Source organism: Zonotrichia albicollis, chromosome 10 (genome assembly GCF_047830755.1).
Source record: "Zonotrichia albicollis isolate bZonAlb1 chromosome 10, bZonAlb1.hap1, whole genome shotgun sequence".
Classification (NCBI taxonomy): domain Eukaryota; kingdom Metazoa; phylum Chordata; class Aves; order Passeriformes; family Passerellidae; genus Zonotrichia; species Zonotrichia albicollis.
Genome location: NC_133828.1, coordinates 23781521 through 23808497, shown reverse-complemented (window position 1 = coordinate 23808497; position 26977 = coordinate 23781521). Strand labels below are relative to the sequence as shown.

The 26977-nt window shown below is 39.8% G+C and overlaps 2 protein-coding genes across 7 annotated transcripts in view; one reads left to right on the top strand and one right to left on the bottom strand.

The window, feature by feature from the left end:
* Positions 1–12578, bottom strand: part of SESTD1 (SEC14 and spectrin domain containing 1) — a 54412-nt gene extending 41834 nt beyond the window's left edge. For 2 of the 6 annotated variants that reach the window (XM_074548379.1, XM_074548384.1), the window contains exons 1-4: positions 12436–12578; positions 9365–9427; positions 8586–8688; positions 529–608 (exon numbers count right to left, since the gene is read on the bottom strand). In XM_074548379.1, the coding sequence (XP_074404480.1) occupies positions 529–583 (55 nt within the window). In that variant the 5' untranslated portion in view covers positions 584–608; positions 8586–8688; positions 9365–9427; positions 12436–12578. Of the gene's footprint in view, positions 1–528; positions 609–8585; positions 8689–9364; positions 9428–12162; positions 12306–12435 lie in introns of those variants that run through there. The other 4 variants (XM_074548380.1, XM_074548381.1, XM_074548382.1 and 1 more) reach the window with 4 other exon arrangements.
* Positions 5953–26977, top strand: part of LOC141730388 (uncharacterized) — a 30928-nt gene continuing 9903 nt past the window's right edge. Inside the window, exons 1-2 of the mRNA XM_074547693.1 lie at positions 5953–5963; positions 11865–12889. Of these exons, the coding sequence (XP_074403794.1) occupies positions 5953–5963; positions 11865–12888 (1035 nt within the window). The 3' untranslated portion in view covers position 12889. The remainder of the gene's footprint in view (positions 5964–11864; positions 12890–26977) is intronic.

The window sequence follows — 26977 nt, the reverse complement described above, 5'->3', positions numbered from 1 at the left end:
TTTTTTTTTTTTTCTGCAGAGGGAGGAGAAAAAGTTACCTTCAACATAAGATTCAGGAAGTTTTAATAAATACAGTGATAATTACAGCTTTCTCTGAATTAACTTATTGGCAATAATCAAACTGTTGCAATGCATGGCTAATTCTGCTCCCATGTGTTTCTATGCTGGAGAAAAAACAGGTGAAAAGCAAAGAAAAATTTTCTACAGAAAATCCTGAAAATATTCACTCTCTTTTTCTAAAACCAGCAAGAATTATTTTTGAATATCTATTAAACCATCAGTCTGTTACATATAGACTGAAACTTCTTGAAAATTTTGGAGGTTGAGCTTAAGGAGACAGCAAAGCCAAGTCCTAAACACCAACACCATGGCTACTAGATAGAGTTCCAGAGATTCTTTTGGAATATGACAAAGCACTAACCAACAACACATTTTTGTTAAATACATCCAGCAAATGCAAATAACCAACTTAAATATCCTATCCAAAGTATTCAGGGTAGAATGAGTTGAGAAAAACTGAAATTGTACCTGAAAGAAATGCCAATTTTTTCTTCAAAATGGGTAATATTACCGACGCTTCCATTCTACTGCAGCTACTTTTCGCAGCTCTGAAACACAACAAGTTGAAGTTGTCAGGCATGGGAAATCAGTTACAGTGTTTCACAGTGTTACACTTCAGTATTCTTCTTAAGGAAAACAGAACACTGTAACCAAAATCTAAAATACTGTAAAAACTTAAGAAAAAACATCATTACAGGCATTATTCATACAAACATTTAATTAAAGATTTCTTTTCCTTCACTGGGGGGAACAAACAGTCCAACAAGAAAAACCAAAGCAGAAGCTCAACTAAGGACAACAAGATAATTTATATAAAATCCCATTTCCCAACCATAATAAACTGCAATTAATTTTCGGGTAGGTCATCTGTTTGCTCATTCAGATGTAAAATAAGTGCAAATAAGGCTGTGTTTCTGCACAGTCTGTCTGGTATTACCAAGAATACAATAATTATCTAAATATGTTATGCTACATTTCTGTCAGGACACTGCCATTACCGAGCCATTAGCAGGGCTTCAGCTGAAGAAAAACATCCAACAGCCTGAATAACTACATCCTACCCATAATCTATACCCAGAAATGCTCCTGCTTCCTTTGCCTCCTCCTTATCCTCATGCAATTTTTATTGCACTGTGAACTGCAATTCACCATGATGAAGCTTTTTTGCCTGACAAATCCACAGGATGGCTGAACTGCAACTTCCTCTTCCAGCCAACACAAAGTAGGAACTGGCATCTGCTCAGAACTTTCTGAGGTCCTACTTCCACAGATCAATCCATATAATTAGAAAATCTAATTCTGCTCAGAGATATTCAATTCAAGATATGTGCCAATGTCAGTCAAAATTTAAACAGCTCAAAATCGATTTTTTTTTCCCATTCCAGGCCCAGGGCATCAGACTGCAACCTGGAATTCTCCCTCTGGATATTCCAGAATGCACATAAAGAGAACTTTTTTTCCTAGCATGGGGGAAGTTAATGGAACAAAAACTAGAAACTATTTAGGAAAAAAAAAAAAAAAGAAAACACAAAAAATCCAGAGAAATCCAAATAACCTGAGGTAAAATAGTTATTCCTTTTCATGTTATAACAATGAGTTTCATAACAAACAAAAAAAGAACTATCACATTATTATAAAAAAGAAAAAACATTTCGACAGCTTTTTACTGTCTCTTCCTATTCCAATGTGTAATGTGTCACAATGTTCATTCTCACCTCTTATTCCAAAATCTCCATATTGAAGCGCAATTTTTGCCAATTATATAGAATTCACACTTCATGTATTACAGAAGGAAACAAACAACTTTTAGCTCTCTCAGGAAACTGAGTCCCATGACAGCCTGCACTTTGAACGACTACTCAAAAAAGCATTCTATTAAAGCTTCCTGTATGCTTTAGACAAAGATTTGTAGTTATTTGTTGCATAAAACACAAAATTCCAGAATTACTCAGGCAGTCATTTTTATCTCTCAAACCACTCTGTGTAAGCTTTTTAACTTCAGCAGTTTCTTTATTTTCCCTTTTTCAAGATGTGGAACACATACCTAAATGTTTTTTTCCCCATCCTCCCCAAGTAACATTTCCAAATTATTACACATGCCTCTTTATTATAATCAATAAAGGAAGTTCAAACCTACACACACTTCATTATCTTTGTACTTTCACACAGGAACAAAAGTCTGCATCAGCTTACTGACTCCAGGGAACATGTTTCTCTGCTGCTCTGAAAAGACCTATTTATTTAATATGAAAGCATCGCTTGGCTTTCTGCCACAGTAGTGGCACTGTCCATGGATCAAAATAGTTCTTTTATTCAGTATTTCCTGGAACCAAAGGAAGCTTTCTGTTCAGAGTGGAGGGAGGTGAGTCAGACCAGTTAGAACAACTGCTGGTAATTCCAAACACCTAGCCTTTGTTCCATAAACTCCTGAAGGGTACAATTGCCTCTCTTCTGTGAGAGCTTTGATAGGTTTCATCTACAAGAAAACTCCCACCACAGCTGGTTATCAGAACATACCAGAAAAAAAGAAAATCTTCAGCTTAAAAAACAGGCTTAGCATCCTTCTCTATTTTTGATGTTGAAAGAGTCTCAGGATAAATTAAACGAAATGTCTTTTTTTAATATCGGAAAGTGAAACCATTTCAAGAAAGCTGGCATCTACTTTTCAATAGGAACTACTGAAGGTGTTTTGAAAAGGTACACTGCTTTGCACCTTAGCAATGTATTTAGACCTACAAAATATAGGCAAAGTCTTCAATTTGTTGAAGAAAGACAAAATGACAGGGTCCTAAAATTTTCCATCAAGCTCTCAATTTAGCATGAGGAAAAAGTGACTTATTGCTCAATATTTTACCATTATTTAGCTGAAAGAAATAGATTCAGTGTCTATTCATCGATAAAAAACCCATTTGGTTTCATTAAACACAGAAAAGCTACTGAAGAAAAACAAAAGCACTGAAGAGAACAGATTTCATGAGAGGAAAGTGCAATACTTCAGAAAGCTGCATTTAGTCACTTACAAATCAAAAGACAACTTTTATATGCTGAAATGTTACAAATATTAAACAAATAAAGAGGTTACTTTTGTTTGCTGAATTTCAGAAACAATGTAGAGTGCTGTGTGCCCACCTAGAACCTACTTTGCCATCATACCATAAAATACCACATAGCAAACTGTAGAACTTGTAATTCTTTTCCTTAACATGTTTCCTGGACTCATTCAATACACTTTGAAGAACCTCACTGAACTTGTTTAGAATGACATAGGCTTCCAGGTTATTAAATCAACATAGTTATGGTCAGCCTCCAACAATGTATTCATTCTTTTGAAGATTTCCACAAGAAGGTGGCAACACTAAATTTGCATCATATTTGTATTTAAAACTTAAATCTTTGAAAGGCATCCCAGTGAAATAGAGAACTCTTCCAATCCCCTTGACAAGCAGAAACTAATACTATTTGTGGAGAAAATTCTCTTACATACAAACATGAAACATGTATACATGAAGGAGAGAATGGGAAATAGTAAACAAATACTTCAAAAAAATTACAGAACAGGTAAAAGTTGCAAAACAATATTTCAGGCTGCACTCCAATGTGAAATCAAATCACAATTTAGTAGGCTGGATCCTCCACCATTTCTAGACTTTGAAACAACTGCAAATTACAATGTTTTACTCCACACATCTAAAATTTTGGAAGCTCTTCCAACAACAAAAACTAAACAAAAACAAACAATGACCTACAACAAACAAAAATACAATAAAAAACCACCCAGCCAAAAATCAAAAGAACTCACACACAATAAATAATATGTGTAATTCACCAAAGTGCAAAATTTCTGATGAATGCAAAGTTTTGCCTGCGTTTTGTGCTATCCACCTTCACTGCCATTGAATTAAAAAATTAAATAAGAACCAATGTCCAGACCCTGTTTACAGCCATTGTAAAAGTCTATTAAGGATGGGGAAGAGGGACAGGTTGACTGGACAAGTGGAACTAAGATGCCAGAGAGAAGCTCTCCCGCAGGTAACAGGTGTTTTCTTTCTAAGCAACACAGCAGAAACCACTGTTCTAAAACATTAACAATCAAAACAAATTCAGGCTTAATGAGAATTAATAGTAACATGTTTATTCATGTCTGTTAAACCTGAAACCTTTAATACTCTCAATATATGGTGCAAGGTCTTGGGATGGGTTGGTCTGCACATGAGCATCTGTTGCAAGATTCAGAGAACATGTTCTTTCTTTACTCCTTTAGCATGTATCTCACAAGAGCATGTAGCTGGTCTGTTGAGCACAGGACTACAAGTAAGAAAAAAAGAATCTGGTTTCTATTCTCTGTTCTGCTATGAAATATACATATGGCTTTCAGCAAGTCATTTATCCTCTTTTAGTCTCCATTCAGTTTCTCCATTTAATTCTCTTTTTACAAGAGTATTGTGATGTTTAATTCATTAATGTTTTTGAAGACTTGAGGGATTAGAAGGAGCTCCACAAATCTGCCTATAAATAACCAAGGAGCAGATGGGCAGCTAGGTTCAAAACTGTAGCAGCTTGCAAGTCCAGGCACAAACAATAGCACAAATAACAATAGACATTCTGAAGTACCAAAGGAAAAAAGGCCTCAAATCATGTAGAATGAAAACACTTTTTTCTTTTAGATCAACTTTTGAATTGCAGACCATCAAAATTAACATCTTCATTCTCTAAGGCCAGTACACAGGCTTTTTCAGACACTGACTTGAACCCACAAACCATTACCCTCTTTTTCCCTGAATCAGCTTAAAACTAGTTCATCTGTTCCGCACAGAAATAAAATCCACATGTAAAAGACAGGGAGAAAGCTGAGTATCGCAATTATCTATGTAGATTATTATTTCACCTTCCTTTAAAGCTACATTAAAGGATGTCATCTCTCCCACAGCAAAGTTGTACAAAGAGAGACTACAAACGAAGGTGTCTCCAGGGCTGATGCCCCAGGGTAATTTGAGAAGCATAAACCAGTCCCAAAAATAGAAAAAGGCTGTAAATATTTATTAGTTAATGTTGTTTTCAATTAAAAAGCACCTGGAACTCAGCTATTCAGCTGGACAGTTGAAAAATAACAATAAAACCTGATAGAGGAACATCAGCTCACATATGCAAATGCAGTATTTGGTTTTTACTCTTTAAGATATTATGAGCAGCACTAATAAATATTTAATATTAGAGCCCTCAGGAGAAAAGGTAACTTCAGATATTTAAGGAATATCAAATTTTTTGCCTTTTCAACCACTTCCACATTTTTTACTTTTTTACTATCGGTAAAAACCATCCAGAAAAACCCACCGAAGTTTTATACTATGTCTGAAATTGTACACAAAAAAAATATTTCTGATCTTCTTTAACCTGCTAATTCACAGTAAAGAAGTCCAGAAAATAAAAAAACACAGACTGATCTCACGAGTATGTAAGGTGCTTTAACTCTAAAGCAAGATGCAACCACTCAATGCCCTTTCCACTATACATGTACTGTTAGTACCCTAACTCAGCAACTTGCCATGGCAGTTCAAAGAACACACTGAAAATGTGCTCTGACTTGGGTTAAAGCTGGGGTAAACAGCATGCTAGACCATGATTCAAAAGCACGTTGTCACAGCCACAACAAATTTAAGCTTGGAAAAATTCCAATTCCACTCCATTTTCATCTGAAAGTTCAAATCTTGTCTTCTAACTAAAGTTAATAATAGAATTCAAAAGAACTGTCCGTTCACTACTTCCTCTATCTATCTCATCTTCCATATTCATTTCCCATCCTTTTTCAATCCCTCAGCATTCTGTGAAAAGTGAAATAAAAAGACAAGCAACAAAAGGAAGCGATGAGCAATATAATGAATAGCAAACCAGCAAATGGAGAACAGGTGAGTAAGAGGTTATGCCATCTGAGAAGAAAAAGTCATTGTGTGTCTGAGTTCTAACTTTGATCACAGTCAGCTATTCATTTCACACAAAGGCAGAGCTTTTCCTCAGACTTCAAGCAAGGGCCAGAGGGGAAAAAAGGAAGCGTACCAAGCACAGAAACAATGTAATTCAGGATGCACAATAACACCTGCATGCACAGCTGCGAGACAATACCAACACCTCAGTCTTTCCACAGAACAGGGCCACAGGGTCCTGTGCAGCATTGGGCACTTCTGCTCTCAAAGAACTGCACTCCCAGGCCAGGCTCAGAGAGCAAACTCGCCCAGCCCACAGGAACACATGCACACACTCATAATGATGCTGCACCATGAGGCACCAAAAGTGTCAGCTTGCTAGAGTTTTCAACCCTTTCCAGCCTCAGTCCAAGCCACACGGATGGCCTATGCTAAGGTATAGCAGTTTTCAGACCTCTTTAATCTAGAAGAGTAGAGACAACAAGCCACCGATTTTGGATGCATCTCTATATTCCCTTTCATGCAATATTCCTGCCACATTTTGCCACTCTCTCACATACAGTGAGAGACACCATTTACCTTCCTGAAGAACCCTACAGCTTGTCCACCAGCTTCAGAAGACCAATCTACCTCACAGCCTCCTTCCCTTACAACAGGTAGCCAAACCAGCAGAAGCTGCATCACTATCAAGTAACCACAGAATACAGAAAATTATGCAAGTTGAGAGGCTGCTTCTTCCACCACTTTCTACACAGCAATATGTCAATTGAAATGCTATACTCAAAGTATAGCCAAAATATTTTCTCTTCCTCATTAGACTGTGCTAAAACTCATTAAAAGAAAATTCTAATTTTTAGGTCTTAAAATTTTCCTTAATCAAAAGTCAGTGGGAATAGTACACAATCACATGGATTGCAATTTCTACCACAGAAATACTTCATGAGGTTAGGGGAAGAAAAATAACCTACAGATAGTAAAATAAAACTAGTTCTCTCCTAGCTCCCTTTTCTTAAGAAAAAACCAAACAAACACAAAACCCCCAACAAACAAAACCAAATCAACATACAAGTCACAGCTGCTTGGAAAAATAAATACCTTATCACCAGCTCTTTAAGGAACTGTCCAAAACCAGTTTGTGATGAAAGATCAGAAAGCTCCTATGCCTTCAGTAGTTCATAAAATGAACTAGGACAGTGGGTGGAATGAGACTGGACTGTCCAGACCATGGGCAGCCAAGTCAAAAGACAAACAGCTGTACTGATGAGCGCAACTGCTGGCAGTCGGGAACAAATGAAAACCACTTTCCTCTGGGGTGCAAGATTAGAACTTCTTGTTCTTTTTGCAACACTTATATAAGAAAACAATCTACCACTTCATAACAATACACACATTTGGCTTCGTTACAATTGCATGTGGCTCAGGGCCCCAGGATTCAATCCCCAGCTCAGCATAGTGACACTCCACTGAGTGGAAGCAAAAAGAAATGCTCCCCCTACACTGCAAGCCATCTTGTGCAGCAGACACAAAAGCAGTCTTTTCTTGGAGTGGAGGAAACTGACCAAAACAAGACGACAATGAAGAAGGGGCTAATAAAAAGTCCACTTACAAATCCCTAAAGCTCTGGGTTTGCTACCTGACCAAAAATTTATCAGCTCAAGATCATGATTTTGTGCAGACCTTGAAACACCCTGAACAATTTCCTCTGCCTTAAAAAAAAAATTAAAAATTACTGTTGTATCCTCACTGCATAATACACAAAGTATCCATGGTAAGGGTAAAAATAAAAATCCCCTCAATAAGAAATAAATAACTTGAAAATTTTGCTAATGTTAACCAAACATGAGAGTACAAGAGACTGAAATATTCCAGATCTGGTAAATAAATACCTTATTCACATATTTCAGAAATAAAATAATTACCTAAGATATCCTTCAATTAGTGGGTACAGGAGAAATAAATCTTAACATTCATGGATGTCTTCAGTTTTTGTACTCAGATTAAAAATTCTGCACTCAGATCAAAAATTCCGAACATTTCAGCTGCAAATCACAAATTAAATCAGCCACAGCAACCACCTGCAGTAATCACAACAACTCTTCCTCTCTCCTACCCCCTCAAAATAAAACATGTAGCCTTCCACTAGCAACAAATAAACCAATAAACCAATACATAAATGGTCACATGCTTCAGAGAAAATAAAATCAAGCTCACTAAGCTGCTGCCTGGAACATCCTCCATAGATGCAACACTCATACATTTTCCAATGATACTATTATAAGTGAGAGTGCAAAATGAAAGAATTAGCAAACAGAACACCAGCAGAAAGAAACAGACAACCTGCACTGAGGTCTCAAGTTCAGCCATAGATATCATTTAGTGACCAAAACATCAAGCTAACATCAAACCCGTTTACCTTATTCTTGGAACACATTTTTGTTTTGGCCTTACTTGGTCTGGTCAACACCTATCCCTCATGATACCTCATAAGAACACATCTCAAATACCACTCTGCCAACATCACAGGAAGTGATCTTGGCTCTGAATTCTCACGTACTTACTACATCTATCTCCCTTGAATTACTGTTTCTGCAAAGCCCTAAGTCATACCTTCATCTCCTCTCAACTACTGTAATTTCCTTCTTAATGGGTTCTTTACGTCCCAGCATTCCAAACTTCAGCTTGTCCAAAATGCAGCAGTTCATCTTCTCACCTGGAAACAGGAAAACAACACTCCAGATTGATTTTCACTCGCTTCCTTGTTGAGTTTAGCATCTGCTGTAATGTTATCCTCACTTCAAAAATCTCTCACTCTTATTTAGTCTGAAGAGCAAAAAGCTTTGCCAACACAATTTTCTACTTGCTCAATCAAGGCTCCCAAGTCCCTCATTTATCTTCCAGCACAAGCTTATCAAAACCATCAGAGCAGCAATTACCTTGATGCTATTAAAACTTCTTTCCTTACTCTCACCCACTACCAAGAACCCTCTTAAAAGTAGAATTCACTTATCTCCAGTCTTATGCTTAAACACCCTCTAACACATCTGCAGCCACTCCTCTCCTTATGAGACACTACCACTACGTGAGAGACACAGGAACACAAGCTGCACTGTGAGCTGCATGGCCAAACAATGGAATTTAACTTTATTATCAGTTTTGTTTATGTTATAGTGCCTTCTAAAGACTTTTTAGAAGCCACAAAATGAAAACAAAGAGAAGCAGGTAAATTAAGGAAGGCGTGAGTTAAAGCCTAAGTAAGTTTCTACAAAACCAGCTGCAAAGATGATGTTCTAGGCAGTATAGCCATCAGTATCAAAGCTTCATAAGAACCAAATATAATGTATGAAAATTATAAAGATTTATTTTTGGAAGAGACCTATCTTACTTACCATTGGTACTGGAATGCAAAACTGTCTGCTAGGGTTACAAGTTTGAGCTCCAGATCCCGGGTTCTGTAAATTTAAATGAAAAAGTATTTGACCATGTTTTTTGATTTTGCTACTCAATCTAAAACTTTATTTCCTTGAAGACTGAAAACAAGAGTTTCTTACAGAGCTATATGATAGGGGAGTCAACATTTCCGTTGTATATTCACAAATACTAGTAAGCTAGGCATTTCAGTTCAGTGGGACAGCAGGAATCCTGTACTTTCTACCAAAACATATGGTAGACATCAACATTGTTTATAGTTAGCAGGCAATGCTCCTGAGGCAGCACCGGAAGCAGTGGGAAAGTAACAAGAACCAGAATCCCTGTGGTATGCTTTCAATCAGAGGTAACGTACACGAAGTTTTAGGCTAAATTGAAAATACAACAGTGTTAGTAGATGTTTTGTGAAGAGGAAGAAGGTATTTCTACAAAGGTACTCACGGCTATAAAATTTTAAAAGGCAAAGTATAATTTTAGTAAGAAAATATAAATAGCCTCTCTTTATATTAGAAGATGTGGAATTAATACATAAGCATCAAATGTTAAACCTGAGCACATGTTGTAAGACTTGCTTGAAACCTTGTAACTCGATCAAATTCCACCCATTAAATGAAAACCAACAACAAAACCCCAGAAGTTCAAATTAGTGTATACTGTGTAAAAGGCAAATTCAAGATGACAAACACACTTCACTGGTTTTACAGTAATTCTGATAGATCAGTTATTACAGTAATCTAACTCACAGTAAATTTTAAATTAAAAATGCCCTCCTATTAATGGAAATTTTCTAGTCAGCCTCAAAAGATAAGGAGAGAAGGCAAGAGGACACACCTATAGATTGGGAACAAAAACACAAACAGCAAGTCCTTGAGACATCTTCAGTACATTCACACTGGAAATCCTGCAACATCATTTCCAGGATAGGCTCTATCTACTTTATCAGAAGCTGCCTATTGAAGGTGTTCTGTATTTCCCCACCCATCATCACTGGGGAATAAAGACGTTCCTCTTAATAATCCATTCCTAAAGATTCTTGACAATTAGGTAGCACTGTATTAAAGTTCTGTATTAAACAACAGAAATTCCTCTCGTTTCCCTTCCTACCGCCACTCTCAAGCAACAGCCAACTGAAACTGAGCTGAAATTCACCTGACTCCTTTATTTTATTGACAGAAAATGACGGAACTATGTGGATTTCCCTTGTTTACATAAGTTTAACTGAGAAATTTGAATCCGTAGCCAATTTAAAATTACAGCCTACAAATTTAAAAATACATATATTTTATTTTTTAAATCGCACTTCTAGGAAAACAGATGTTACTGATCAATTAAACTTCACACAAAATATCATTGATTAGTAAACTACTCCAGGAAAAACAGTCAGCTGAGATGATTTTACAGCACTCCTCAAGCAGCAATCAATGAAGAATTGTACAAAATCCGAAAATCCACCCCTAATACCACATTGTAATTACTTTCAGTTTTGGTGAAAGATTTTCACAGAATCACAGGATTATTAAGATTGGAAGGGACCTCTGGAGATCATCTATTTGAATGGTTCTAATGGAACCCCGTTTGGACACATTCCTGGGTGACTGCTGGCACTGACCCAGCCCAGGCAGGGGGTTTGATGTCTCCAGAGGGGAAGATTCCACAATCTCCTCTGTTCCAGTGCTCTGCCTCGCTGCTTTTCTCCTGAAAGAGCAAGGCATGACCAGCACTTCAGCAAGCCGTAGGCCTCTCTGAGCAAGCTTCAGCTCTGTTCTGTAGTCCACCTTTCCCCTTTTCTCCCTTCAGTTTCTGCTTGGTACAGACAATGGTGTTAGGACTATAAATGCTCATATTCAGATAAAGGGGAACCCTTATTAGCACAGTAATTAATAACTACCAGTAATCCTATAAAGTAGTAACAGTATTCATTATTTACTAAACACTGAATGTCTTAGCACGCAATGTCATGTAAGGGAGAAAAGGGGGAAAAACCCAGTACTTCCTCATCACTGTGAATTTTAATGCATGAACAAAATCAGGATCCAATTGTGAGGACACTGCAGACACTGCAATACTAAAAATGGAGAGGACCAATATTTCCTTTGGGATGCAGAAAGATGAGAGAGCAACAGACAAAAGCATCTATTAATACATACCCACATAAAGCTCATCAACTGTGCTCATTATAAAACTTACAAAAAGTAAAAAAAATAAAGAACCACTGTCCCCTAATTGTTTCCACTCTTGCTTCCATACACTCGTTTAAATTCTTTAACAAAACCAATGCTTTAGTGCAGCTCCTTCGTAGAATTGCCTGGCTAAAAAGCTCTGTTAGGGGGTAGCAAAGGACACTGCAATTGAGGGGGAGAGGACAAAACTGCTGGACAATAGACGTGTGAAAAATCAAAGAAAGGGTAACCACAGCTATGAGCAACCACGTCTTCAGCAGTGAATCAGCTTCCCGACCAGGCAGCGCTTCCAGAAAGCCAGAAGCGCCCGACGCGGCGGCAGTGACACGGCCGTGACTCGTCCCCAGCCCGCCGGACGGACGGGCGGCCCCGCACCGCCACAATCCCCGCCGGGAGCCAATCCCGCCCCGGCTGCCTCCCCTCGCCCGCAGCCCTCTCCTTCCCGGCCGGGCCTGCCGCGACACCCGCGGCGGCGCCCGCACAAAGGCAAGCATTCCCTCGGCGGCGGCCCCTCGGGAGCCCCCCGGGCAGCCCCCCCGCCGCCACGTCCGTCGCGGCGGCTCGAACAATGCCCGAACCTGTTGCGCGGGTTCCCCCGGGCCGCACCGAGCGTCGTGCCCTGGCAGGCGAGCGGCGCGCACGGCGGGGCAGCGAGCGGGAGCGGGGCGAGCTCGCAGCCGGGGCCGCTCTGCAGCACGGCCCCACCGCTCGGGAGAGCCGGAGCCGCGGCCGCACGGCAGAGCAGAGCGGAGCGCCCCGCCCGGGAACAAAGCGCGGCCAGGCCGCAGGGCCTGCGCCGCCCTCCGCGGGGCTGGGGCCGGGGCAGAGCCGCTCCGGAGCGCGGTACTCACCCGATGCGGCGCTGCGGGTGCCCGGGCTGGGAGGGCGCGGGGCGGAGCCTGGACCCGCCCGCTCCGGCCGGGCTGCGGCGCGAACCACGGCCGCCTCGCACCGCCTCGCTAGCCCGGCGGCAGCCCCTGGGGACGGGGGCGGCTCCGACCCCTCCTCCGTCGGCAAGGAGACGGCGAGCGCCGGGCGCTGGCGGGCCCGCCCCGCTCCGCTGCCCCGCTCAGCGCCGCCCCCGCCCCGGGCGCGGAGCCGCCCGCCCGCCCCGCGCGGAGCCGCCGCGGCCGCTCGGCCCGAGCCGCCCCGCCCCGCCCCGGCCGCCGGCACACAATGCGGCCCGGCCGAGCAATGCGCCCGCGGGCCGACCCCGCAGCTACGGACGGCGTGATAAACACCCAGAGTGGGACAAGCGGCGGTCCGTCCGACTGCCGAGTTTGCAGCGCTGGCAGCCGCGTTAAGGTAACAGTACTGCCGCTCTGCTCTGTGGAGAGACGCGCTGTGCGAGCTCATTGCGAGCCCAGCGGCTCCCAGGTGAACGTGCGAGTGCCTCAGGCAGGTGTCGGCTGCCGCAGGGCCGTTCATCACCAACACTTGAGCACTCACAGTATCGCAGAATATCCTGAATGTAATCACAGAATACCCTGACTTGGAAGGGACACACGAGGATCATTTAGTCCAATTCAGCACTGACGTGTGTATTTTGTTTCCCCTCCGATGGCAGATAATAACCCATTGTCTGTCTAAGCTCCTAGACAAACACCCTAAAACTCTGTAATGCCAAGATTAAAATAATAGAAGCAAAAATGCAGAAAGAAATTCTGTGAAGAAAGCTGGCTGGGACACTTGCCTTGCATTCAGCCTAACCACTCTAGGATAGATTGGAGTCTTGAGTCTCCTAGCTGAATACATCATTAGGTAACCTAATGGCTCTTAAAAAAATTGGCTTCTGCAAACTCTATCTTAATCATAATTTTGCTCCTGGTTTTTCCAGAGCAGTTGAATATAATTTACTGAATGTCATTCTGAATGTGAAAACTGTCTCACAGAGTCTGCAACTGCTTCGTCTTTCCCTCAAAACAAGAGTATGCAGAACCACCTCTGTTCACCGCCTTTCCTGGTTGCTGTCCAGCCAACATCTGCTGCAGCCATCGCCCTCACCATCACCATCGGGGCTTGCCTGTGGCACTGAGCTCATCCCTGGCTGCTGTTCACTCACAAAGCTGTCCCTCTCTCAGCAACACCACCCACTGGACATGCACGAGCTAAAGATATTGTCATTCAGATTTTCAGATGAGGCCTGCCGGCCTTGAGAACATACCTTGTCTGTTGGGCCTTTCTTTCCTGGAAGAATACTTAAAACAGCAGCAGCAAAGAAAGAGGAAAGGCAAAATTACTTCCTTCACAACCTGTAGAGATAAACAGAGATAAATTACCTTCATCAGCTTCTCAACAAAAGTAATTGCTTAACAGAACCAAATAAATTATTTTTTATTTTATGAAAAGAGGAAAACTTTAGCACTATTTTAAGTGTGTTCACTAATGATTTAAGAATGTGCCAGATAGAACTTTTAGATCACTCTTCCCCATTTATGCTTATTACATACTTGTGGGCAAAAGTTGAGATAATAGAAGCTTTCACTATTCATCAATATTTACTTCAGATCCCTCAGGCTGCATCTTTGTAAGCTCTGACTGAAGGACAAATAGTAATTCAGAACACTAGGTAAGTGATCTGTCGCCCAACACATGTGAAAGCTCAGTGGGAATCGCTGACATATCTTTAAAAGGAGAAAGACAAAAATCAACAAAGGAAAAACTACAGCTGATTGTCATACATGAATTTCTCTTTCTTATTTCACATGTCTAAGATCCTCCACAGTGCAGTTATTACACTCTGTTATGTTATTACGCTCTGTAATGTTATCTATATGCAGTTATTACACTGATATTCCTATCACATAGTCTATACTATAGAGTGGGTGGTTTTGCTTTGCCTTGTAAATCTCAAATTTTCAGTACACATGAACTCATTAATACTAATAAATTTTCTTATGGTTACTTTTGAGAGAGGAGAAGAGTGGGAGAGAGAAAAGAGAAGGGAGAGGCAAAGGAATTCAGGCCAAAAGGACATAAACCCTATTTCTCCATTTTTCTGGTGTTAACTGGAGTCTTTTCTCAAGGTCAGAACAAGGCCTCTCCTGCAGAGGAGGGACAGAATTCTTGCAGTGCCTTCCATAAGACAGAAATACCCAAAAGTCACTCATTTGTACTCTGGTTGGAAATATACTAGTGTAGATATAAAGACATTGCAACAGATTTTCTGACTTTTGTTTTCCATGCATACTCTTCTGAATGAGTTGCCAGGACAGAATCTGACACAATTAATTTTTTTAAGGTCATGCCATCAGTTTAGAGTTGTAGTTAATTGCCTTTCCATGCAAACTGCCAGTAGGAAGAAATCAGAGTATCAAGGATCCATTTGATTAAAATGACCCTTAATATATGGTGTTATTCTCCAGCAGCTGTGCCAGATTAACTCAAACACAAATGAAAGCAAATAGGCTGAAAACATCCCGAGCTTTGGGCACTGTGCTGCGTGCCAGCACAACAGAGCCTTTGTTACAAGGCAGAGCAGAGCTCTCACAACAGAGTTACTGCTTCCAGCTTCAGTCGTTGCTCTTCTAGAAAAATCAGCCTTCAAAGAAAAACAAACAAAACCCCCATACACTTCTACTGGACACCAACTCATGGTGGCACTGGTCACACAAATGTGACTCTGGCCATCCTGTGTAGCACCCCACAGGCTTGTGATACACCTTCCCTCTTGCTCCATTTGCCCCTGGGCAAGGGAGGTGCTGCCAGGCATAGCCTTGCACCTGGTGGGCTGGAAATCCTCCACCTGGAACGATTTACCTTGCTTGCTATTTGCATCCACATCTCCCTGCAAGAGACAGGCAATTGATTTCACTTGTAGCACAAAAATGAATGTGAGCAGTAAAATTAATGTAAGCCAGCAGCATCCAGTGTATTGGCAAGAGATGTAACTTACAGAGCAGACTAGTTCATAAAAGGTATATACTGAAAATAAGCAAATAACTACATGCAGTGGGGTAAGTATAGACTGGCAGCAATGATTGTAAATAAAAGCTGTGGAATGTTTTCCATATGGAGCTTTCTGATCATGACAAGATGGTATCATCATACTCACAGGTAAGGAGAGGCATGTACCACTTTAAAACCTTATGCATTTGTCATACAGCCAGAATCATGTTGAAAAAACAGCGAAAAAAAGCCCCTTCTATGAGGACAAACAGTATCAGGAGGTTTGGGAAGTGAAAGTGACAGAAAAATACAAGCATTCAGTGCACACTCAAAACATCACAGAAACAAACAAAAGATCTGTGGAATTCAGTACATGACCTACCATTCACTGGCTTCTGAAGGTAAGCCACATTCACCTATTATCAGTGAGATTTGAAATACCCCTTTAAACACAAATACTAGGTTTTAATCCTGAACTGAGGAGTGATTGTTTCTCCTGAAACAATTACAACAAAGCCTTAAATTGTGCTCTTAATAGAATTTGAAACTCGAGTCCCACATAGCCCAAACCCATGAGATTTTGTTTACTGACTAGCACAGGCTGAAAGCCTGGCACTCTGTGTAGGCAGCACTAGCAGGTTTTGAAGGATCTGTTTTATTGTACTTATCAGAGGGTGTGTAAAACAATATTTTAAAAGCTTCATCATGATTTCGACGTTCTTCAGTTCAATTATATATAAAAAAGATAAACCCTTCATTTCATCAAGGTATTAATGATATGCCTGTAATGAGATAAGCAGTATGAAACTTTGCAAAATTCTGAAGAATCTGGAGTGTTTTGTGGGTTTTTTTCATGTGCTTCTTAATGTTCAGGTAGAAACAATAAAGTATCCCTGGATCTCATCATGTCCTTCCAAGTACTGGAGGCTGTTGGGTTGTCCTTCCTGCAGCAAACTCAGTAGTGACTTTGTTACCTTTTTTAGTTACTCTTTATTTTCTGTGAAATACAGTCTTCATAACTTGGTCTTGTATAAAATAAAATAGAAGCTTAAAGGCTGTATTTCCTGAGAAATATTTAAAAGTAAGCAAAGCTATCTGTGCTTAGTCTTTTGCTTCTCAGATTTCTTAAATATGAAATTTACATATTTTCCTTACAAATTTATTTCATCTTGCGAAGGGAAAATGGTTTATGGCTGGCAGTAGACCCCGAGCATTTTTGATACAAGGGGGAATGCCTTCCTTTCTGCACAGCACCTGACATAATAAGAAAGCCACTTCTCATGTCCTTCCCCTGTGGGCACAAACATGACCTGGGATACAAGGGCAGGGATCCTAGAAGGTACACAGCAGCAGAATGGAGATGGGCATGTCTCAGGTCATGTTTGTGGCCACAGGGGAAGGACACGAGGACCAATTTTCTTGTTCTGTTTGGTGTTTGTGCCATACCACTGAGCAGGTTTGGTGGGATGTCTGCAGCATACTCTGTCTCCCAGTGCCTCAATCTGATCAGGGATTACTGCTGGTGTTTGCTGAAGAAGAGGAGCTGTACTTACCATACTTGTTATCACATGAGGCATAGCAGATGTGAGAAGACGTGACTCTGAAATGCTCACTGTAGAGGTAAAACATAGAGAGAGCTGGTAGGCAATGACATTTTGAATGACTCCTCTGCAAAGCATCTAATATTCTCCTGGAACCATATCTGCAGCTCCATGATGCATTCTTCTGCTTGCACCACAAAAAAGGAAAGAACAGGGATTTTTCTAACGAGACTCAATCACCATCTCCCTGCAGCTGCCTTGCTCTTCAGCCATGGAGTGTATTAGCACTGCAGAGGCAGCCACACTCAGTACCACCACCATTTCTGCTTACATTAGATTTACATTTCATTTCCAGCTTCAAAATTAACTATTAGCAAAATGCTCACAGCATAAAAGAGGTTAGATGTCAATGTTGGTCAGGGATTGAGAATTGGGTGTCCTGTACTGTACCTGTTACTTTGTGTGGTCTTAGAAAAGGGGAAGACAAAGACAGCTTTACAATTTTTGTGTGCATTATTGTGTAATTCTACATTTTAGCACAGTTCTGACATGGTGATGTTACCAAGGACCTTCTTGAGATAAAACCTCATTTCTTTAGAGGGCCATAAGGAGAGTGTTTGGAAAGAGGATAAACTGAAAGGAGTTTCCCAATAATAGCCTTTTCTCTAAGCCTAAATAACTCTTCTTTCTACATTGACAAAAACTATTCATTTATACAAATAAGTAAAGGTTCTGCATAGGTTCCTCTTCATATTGCTTGAGTTTCTTACATTACAAACAACAGCATGCTTCAAGGTTAGGTTATACACTAACACTAATCACAATCATTGTTAGCAAAAGTGAATTGAAAGAGGATAAATAATATGAGCTATTTTTAGAGGCAATAAGAGGCAGAGATCTTCACTTTCAGAGAAAAGTAATTTTTAGGAGTGAGTTGCTGAGCTGGTTAAAATTCTTCTCTGTATCTGTATAGATGTCCTTAGAGCTACCTGACTTCATAGTTTATTATGTACATGTAGAAGCTTTAAATTGCAACCCTTTGTGTCAAAAAGAGCTTATTTTATAGAGATTCAGTGTTATTTGATGTTCAATTACTCAATATTCACTGTTCACCCAGAATCAGACATTCTCTTCAAGACAGGGAGAATATCATGGCTAAAAATCCAACTATTTTTCCAAAGAAAGTAATTATAACCTGTAGCTATAATTAAAAAATGAAGCATCTCGGAATGCATGGAGTATTTTTCTCACTGCTTTATCAAAACTTGTGTGTGCAAGCTTTTCTTTAATGCATTTTGAAAGGGTAATTTCCAATATAATGAAGTATGTTTATCCTTAACAAATTATTTCTGAAATCTTTGTCAAAATGGCAAGGATTTTCAAACACATCCAAAAGCCTTGGGAGCCTAATCACAGTACATGTTTCTAATCCACATAGGTGTTTTAAAATCCCACTGATTGATCCTTGTTTTGTTGGGTTTTTTTTGCATAGTTCACAAGTAGTTTGTAAAACTCTTCCTGTACCTTTTTTTTTTTCTGCACAATTGTGGGCAGTCAGGCTGCAATAGTTATCTTAGTCATGGAGGTCACAAACAGGTTGTTAAAGTCATTCAGGCCACCTGGAGAATAAAGTGCAATTTAAATGGAATTTGAGTAATACTGTCTAATCCAAAGTGCTGATAATTTTCCAGTCTGAGGCAAGTATTTCTTGAGCGTGTCATCTTTAGAGTATTTGGTGTTATACAATAACTAAAATTTGGATGCAACTGCTGAGTACTAAATTAGGTACTTGGCACTTTGTCTTCTAGTACATGAACATAATTTCAGAACAGCTCATACTGAGAGAGAAGAAAATAGGGCAGAGATTAGTAAAATCATGCAACAATTTTTACTTAATAAGGTAATACTGAAAACCCTTGATAAAAACAAATATTGTTAAAGAATATTATCATATACTAAGTTACTCTACATAAAATTTTGCAAAATGTGGAAATTTACATTTCTATATGTAAAAAAAAGATAAAACTCCCTTCCCTTAGAGACTCATAGCAAATTTTATATCAGCAAATGATCCTTTCTAAAGAGAAGATAGTTAAAATCCCTCATATTCTTCCCATGTACCAGGGAGCAGATTGAAAACGCAATGTACTATGAATTAAACTCTCAGTTTTCTTTATCCTGACATAGCAGCAGATTGTCCTGATGAACCTTCCTTCTTAAAATTCACGAGCATGCTAAGCTTATGCAGTCCAAACCAGTATGTTTTAAACCTTCTTTAGGATAAGCAGGCCCCCGATGTTTTCACTGCCTGGCCACCTACGAGCCCTCGCGGAAGGAGGTCCCTGAGCCTGCAGGTTGTTGTCACCAGTGCAAGTGCCCACTCTTCTGTAAACCCTCCTCAGCACCTCTCCACCTGAATGGAGCCCTTTTCTGGACTCAGACTTGCTGGCCTGCCTAGTGCCTGGAGTCTACACTTCAGTGTTGTGCCATGAGGGAAGCAAGCAGCCTGCTCAGCTTGGCCTCCTGCTAACAGCAGAAACTTCATTAAGCATTTATTTCTCTGTTTAGGTTTCCTCCCTGCCTCTCCCTCCTACCAAGCACGGTCTGGGTTTGCTCAAAGGGCTCTCAATGCACCCATTCTGCCTGCCTATGCCTCTGTTGGTACATGTCTCTCTAAAGAGGCTTTCCTCCATGGGGGGCCAGCTCAGACACACTTTGATAAGCCCTAACTTCACTTTCACCTGCCCTTCTTGCCACTGCTTTTTGTTATGCATTTTAACTTGCGCTGTCACACAGTGAGCTGGGCTGGAGAAATAACTAAGATCAAAACCAGCTTCTTTTCCTCCTTACAAAGTTGATTTATCCAGCACTTTCCATCAAAGGAAATATTCATCAAAATCTAGCCTAAGTTAAAAGTAAATCCTTCCTGGTAAGTCATAAATGCCCTTCCCTCACAGTACTCAATCGGTCCATTGTGCCTTTCCTGCTATCAATCCTTCTCTTCAAACATTTTCCTGCGGCAGGTTACACCTATGCTGTGATATTTAGTAACACAGAAATGCTTTGACATCAACCAGCATTTCTCAGTTGCACAAACATTACCCTGAAGTTATGTACAACTCCTTCCTTCATTCTTTTTAATTTTCAACCCATTGTAAGAAATTAAACCATTTTTGATAGAACAGGAAGAAAAGTCTTTTCATAATTCTTGTTTCAGTCCTGCTGAGCCTCATCAGTACAATTAGTGTTCTTGTTTGAAGTTGACTACTTATGTATATGAAGTTGCTTGTTTCAGTAAAATATTTGCAGAAATAGACATACTTTTAGCACCAGAGTGCAAATCTTGTATAGGTTGCCTCTGGTGACAAGGAGGCCTGTTCCTCTCAAGCATTTCTGTAGCTCCACTGGCAGTTTTGAGCTTTAGATCACCCATAAATCATATAAGTATACAAATTATATAAGACTTAAAAGCATATTTCCATTTATCAGCAGTCTTTTGGAACAGCACAATGAGCTGAATGAAAGATGAGTCAAACCAACAAACCTGTCTTTGGATACCTCTGCTCTGTAAAGCATCCATTTGAGTCCAGACCCAAGCTGTTCTGACCAAAGGCAGTTTACCTCCAGAGCCAGTGTGTAGGATCCCTCTCAGATGACAACTGAAAATGTGTGGCATTTCTCTGCTTCTCACAGGGAGCAGGATGTGGATATGCAGTTTGGAACATTCACAGCAGTTAACCTGCAGCAAAGCAAAACAGAAAACAAATAAAACCCTCCCTAAGCATTATTTTTGTCATACTTGGTAAATAAAAAATTGTGTTTGGGTTTAATCCAGATTATGTTTTAAAATTTCCCCCCTTGAATAAATGTAAAGTTTTTCTGTTCTGCATATTAACTAATATCTTTATTTTTATCAGTGGCCACCATGCATTTTTTCAATTACTTTTCTAGACTTCCCTGTCAGAGTATGGCTCCCAAAATTGTTAACAAACTACAGTATCCTAAGTGCTGAATTACTATACAATCTGTTAAAAATATAATCTCCATTTCTAATTTCAGGTTTAAATGCAAAAGGATAGATTTTTCTCACCACTTCACAAAAATATATTTAAGACTCTCTGTTAAAAGAATTGGAAATAAATTTTATAAAAGATGCAAAATATTTACCATTTGTTGCAGTAAAAGGATTGTGCTTTTTAATGAGACCATATTCTCATTTTCATTATTATATTAAAAATAAACATTACCAATAATATATATATAATAGTTATAACCAAGTTACATCCAATCATAAGGAAACTAAACAATCTAATAGAAGCATTTTATTTTGACATAATTAAATCAATAAAGCAGCTCTGTATATTGGTAATGAAAACAGGATGCGCACAATTATCTTCCAAATAATTATAATATAAAAATCATACTTTTTTTTTAATTCTAGCTATGAAACAATATATGCACTTTCTTGCCAAGAAATTTCACATCTTTTTTGCTCTAGAGGGAAATTATTTCATAGTGGTTTTGATAGCTTAGGCATCTGTATGTCATTCCAGCAAAAAATCACTTTCTTTTTATTGACCTAGAGGTTTTCAGTAGCTCAGAAAAAGTAGGAGACTGCAAAAATGTTAGCACAGGAGGAAAGGGAAACAGTAATTAATGCCATATTACTTGTGAACTGCACAATAAAATAAGGCTGATATTTGTTCAACTTCCATTAAAATAGCTATAAATGAAAGTACTGCACAAGCTTAATGAAGATTTTGTTTATTTGGGTTGTTTCAAATGAGGAATAAAAAATATATAGCTTTACAGCAGGAGAACTGCAGTGGTGGAACCTTGTGCACAGGAGAGAGGAAGGTGTACTAATCAGCTTCATATCCTATTCTCAGATCCCTGATAGAGCAGCTAAGTGATAATCCTTTCCTGTGCAGCACAGGAAGATATCACTTTCAATCTGGACATCAGTATGAGAGGTGTAATGACAATCCAGAGCTGGTGCTGATAATTACAAAGCTAGAGGGACTGATTTATGAGGAAATGGCGTTGATTAAAATTTGCATTTAGAGGACTTTGTGTGAGAGCATCACAGCGCTGTGCTGGTGTTAGACCAACATTTTCAAAAGCAAGCATGAAGGGGCTGCTGTGCTCCTGGGGCCTCTGGGAGTCAGCAGGTTTTCTGAGCAGGTGTTCAACAAAGCCAAAGCCTGCTGAACACCCTTGTGCTAAATACTCTGGGAGGAAGTGGTGGGGATTTAGTTGAAGCACCAGACACATTACTTTTATTTGTAAAAACGGCTCAGGCAGCCACTTCACTTTGTTTCCAGCCAGGTGCCTCTGATTTAAACAGCTCAAAGGCATAAATAAAGTGACAGGAGTGAAGGGTCATTAGAATTGTATAGACACTACTGATAGTTCAGCAGACTGTGTACTTGGAACCTCTAACAGAAAAAAACAAAACAAAAGCTCTTTGCCACTACTTCCCCTAAAACCTCAGGAATAAAAGAAATTGAGTGAATATGAATGGCACTGTAATATATGAAAGAATGCAGAAAGAAAGAAGTGGCTGTTGAGATGTTTGGATGAAACTGAAATTGGGAATTGCAATTCAAAGGGTAGTTATAGCTGTCGAGTCACATTCACCACCAGAAGCACTACCAGAGTGGAAAGAGGAGATGCCGGTATGTGATTAAATATAAGATATATCCACACTCTCAAAATGGTGAGTGAAATTCACTGTGAACTCACCATGATTTTACCAAAAACTGCTTGGAATACAAACATTTACCCAGAGGATGAAATTGAGAAGGACCTGAAAAAATAAATAATTTAGGGATCAGCCAGGCTTCTGACAGATTTATGCTGCACATTCATGCTCCCATGGTTTCTCCTACCCCCACCAGCAAATACCTCCTGTTCTCCCCCTTGTTACACAGAGCTGCAGGAGAAACGTTGAGATTGTGGAGAGTGCAGAAAGAATGGGAGTGCCTGGAACAAAGGGCAGGAGAGGACATACATTGTTGGAAGGCAGATTAGTGGGTCAGCAGGATGGCAGCAGACTGTGCAGCTTACAACCCAAGTTCGGAGACAAAGGAGAGTGAGTGAATCCTGATGACTCACAGGGCTGGGACAGGAGGGAGAGACTGAGGACTGTCAGCTCCTAAATGGGGTACAAAAGGCAGATTCCAAATCAGCACATGGAGCTCATTGATGAGACTGGAGAAACTAAAGAAAAGCTCAGCATGCAAATGCAAATCAGCTCAGCTAACAGAAGAAAGGAAATAATATCTGCCATAAAATTAGAAAGGTATTGTAGAGCCTTTACATTGTTTTCCATGGCTTATTCTGTGGAATAACTAATTTGTATTAATGGAAATGAAGGCATTGCAAAGCATTATGAGATAACCTTGGAGAAGGAGAGCTCAGCCTCAGCACACAGTAGTCCTGTGCAGTGAGATGGGTTTATGCCCTAACACAGGACCAAAGGCAGCTGACTTGGGAATAAGCACATAAAAAGACTTAATGCTGCTGCTGCTAGTAATTATAGTTTGCTTTTATTTTGAAGCAGATGCATATAGGTCATTTCTTTGGTGAAATACATACTTCAGTAATAATTTTCAAATCTCTCAGGTTCTCATAATTTAACCATTGTTAATTATTTAGCAATTATGCTGATGAAAGGTTAAAAATTATTGCAGAGGCATTTCTTCAGTCAGGGAAAGGAGTAATGGTTTAAAATTAAATCCTTGCAGTTGGTGCTAAATGGTAATGACACGCTATTTTTTTATTACTGGAAGTAACAGTTGATCACTTAGAAACTTCATCATTGGAAAGTGGTCTAGAAAAGTATGGTGAGCTAAATAACAGACAAGCATTTCCACTGAGAGATTAGTACATGGTAGAGACCTATAGAAATACAGTTTGCAAATTAATATCTTGAGGATCACTGAAAAACCACAATGTGAAGTTAGTATGTTGGGGCTTAAGCATTAAGTAGGCAGAGACTATAGATAGGAGTATTAAGAAAAACTTTACCTGTCTAAGAAAGAACAAGGTGTATTTTCATGCATTAGTAATGCAGCAAGTCATGCATATTGAAAGGAAAAATAAGTTATGTCAATAGGAAGTGTAGTACCTTTTAAAAATCATACCTGAACTACCAGTTAGTTCTATTAAATTTCAGACTTCTTTCTCGTATTTTGTGAAATTTAGCATAGTTTAAGGACTATGCTAAGGTAATTACCATGTCCTATCAGCCATTTCAGATTTCAAAAATTAAAATTAAATCTATTTAATTTCTCCCACAAACAATTGCTACTATCCAGGGTTCACAGAAAAGACTACAGTTCATGATTCCTTCCCCTCTTTAAACAAAAGCCAGAACAAATGAGCCAAGCCTTAGGGCTCAAAATGAATAACTCCAGAACATCTCAGAGTAAGAGCAAGAAAGCATCTAAGGCCATCAGAGATCCCTCTGAAGAATATCCTGCCAAGCACCCACATTTAGAATGAGGAAGGTGCATTATAAGCACTTTTATCAATTGCATCCCTGACCCCAGAGGAAAGGAGAGGGGAGGAACGTAGCCTGCTCACACAAATTGATCTCAAATTGCCAATCACTTCTGGTGCCTCATTTTAGACATAAAATCTCACTGAAAGATAAGCCACTCTTTTGGGTATGGCAGAGGCATTTAACATAATTCTGCATGCTGTAAACAAGAGTGAGGCAATTGATGACCTTGTACGTGTTAGAACAGCTAGAGCATGTGCTCAGCCTGTAATGAGAGGAGAGGTATCAGCTCATATAATCTAAGTAAGAACAAATTTGAAGATTCAATGATGCTTTGCAGTATATGGAAGTATTTAGCAGTATATGGAATTTCTCAAACATTTCTGAGTATTTATTAGAGCTTAGCATCAAAATTTAACTGCAAAAGAAACAACAGTTTCCTAATATTTTAGGAAATACCGTGTTTATGAAGATGGGGAAGTATAACCATTCTGTCAGGTTTTTACTGACAGCAAAAATATATGGTTTCTAAGTTTAGAAGTCTGTAATAAACACCAGCTTAAATTTATGCCCTGGAACTTGAAAATATAAAACTAAGTGAAGTAATTATTCCCATTTGCAATTGGCAGATGAACTTAAATATTAGAAAAATATTTCACTGAAGCAAGGAGGAAGAAAGCAGTGAGGGAGAAGGGAGGTATTTAATACATACCCACTTCTTTCCAGCAGTGCAAGCATATAATGTATAGTCCTCGTTCATCTCTCGTGCTGGGACTGTGGCTCTTATTCTCATCCTGTGGCAACACCTCAGTCCTGCAGGGTAGAGCAGCTGGGCTGGGGGGATGTGTTCCCTACCCTGCTGAGGAGCAAGGCCCGCAGCTCCTGCAGCTCCATGGGTCCCCAGCTGATACTTAGTTGCCATCTCTGCTGGTGATGCCAACCCGTTGCCTCGGCTGCCCCCTCACTTCAATTGTCCTGGGCAGTTCCAAGCTCACCTGGGTGATCAGTGCTGCTCTGCTGCAGGCTCCTGCTCCTCAGCTCCCTCTGCTCTCCAGCATGTTTGCTAACGCTCAGGGCCGCACAGGGGTCAAAGGAGGCTTGCTAAATAGACTTCCTAGCCTGCCTTGAATATTGCACCCTGAACCACACTTACCCCAGCTGATTTGTCCTCATGAGTGCTGGGGATTGCAACTGCACAATTTCACTCATGCTACGATTCATCTGCTATTACAAAGGGAAATATCTCACCTTGTACACCAGCAGCAAACTGTGTCTCAGAGCCATCCCTTTGCCTCTCTCCTGTTGCCAGATATTAATAGTTCTGCTCCTCTTCTGGCAGGAAGGCAGCTCTTCCCTTCAGGCCACAGCCATCAGGACTGCATTTGTCTTAAATGAGAGAAAACTGTAGACAGTCTTCCTGGTTCTTTCTTGAAACAGCAACAGAGCAGATAAAAATCAATGGGTTGACTGAAACCTTATGTGAAGATAAGCTGTGGTGCAGATTAAGAAAGTAATTTCTGTCATAATAGTAGAGTTATCATAAGATTTCATTGCTTTTACTGAAAACTTTCTGCTGCATTTGTATGAATAAGGGTAATTTCTTTTAAGCTGAGTTGTGCCTGTCTGTTTCCTCTGTGATTTCTAATATCCAGAGTTTCAGGGCAAATATATCTGAACTGCACCATACCCTTCCTTTTCTGTTTGAGCTTGGTTTGGAGTTTGTTGTTGTTGTTTCTTTTTCTCATTGGGTTTTTTTTTGGTTGGTTTTTCGTTGGTTGGTTGGTTTTTTGGGAGGAGTGGTTTGGTTTTTTTGGTTTTTTTTTCTTTTTGTGAGGGGTTGTATTTGGTTTGGGTTTGCTTTTTTTGTGTATGAGATAATCTAAAGTTCCTCAAAGTTCTGACAGACTTTTTTTAAGTATTTGTCTGTTTCTCCTCTGAACATATCCTCCGTTCTTACTGATGCTCAAAAATTCCCACCCATTTTTACTTTAGAAACCATTCCCACTTGAGGTTTGTGAATTTTTTGCAGCATGGTTTGCTTGGGTTTTTTTTGGGATACAACAACAACAACAAAAAAAACCAAACCTAGTTACACATTATGTGGGAGATGTTAGACATTAGTGACTTGTAAGTAGCACTGTTGTTCTGGGGTCATCTAAAGCACATACAGGTGCAAATAGCAGTTTCAGGTGAGGTTTTTACATTATTTAATTTATCTGTGTAAACCTGTTTTAGAAGGCATTTTCCAAACAACAAACTAGCAGTACCTGCTGAGAGGCTTCAAGGGTGAGGCAGCAGTCCTAAAATGACCCCCATTTGTAGGAGCATGGAAATTAATGAACCTATATTTCAAGGAAAAATAAGCTCAGACCTCTGTTATCTTAAGCTTGGTATCCATGTGTCTCTGAAGGTCCCTGAGTCTATGAAATTAGCACTGCTGGAAATCAGGAGAGACAT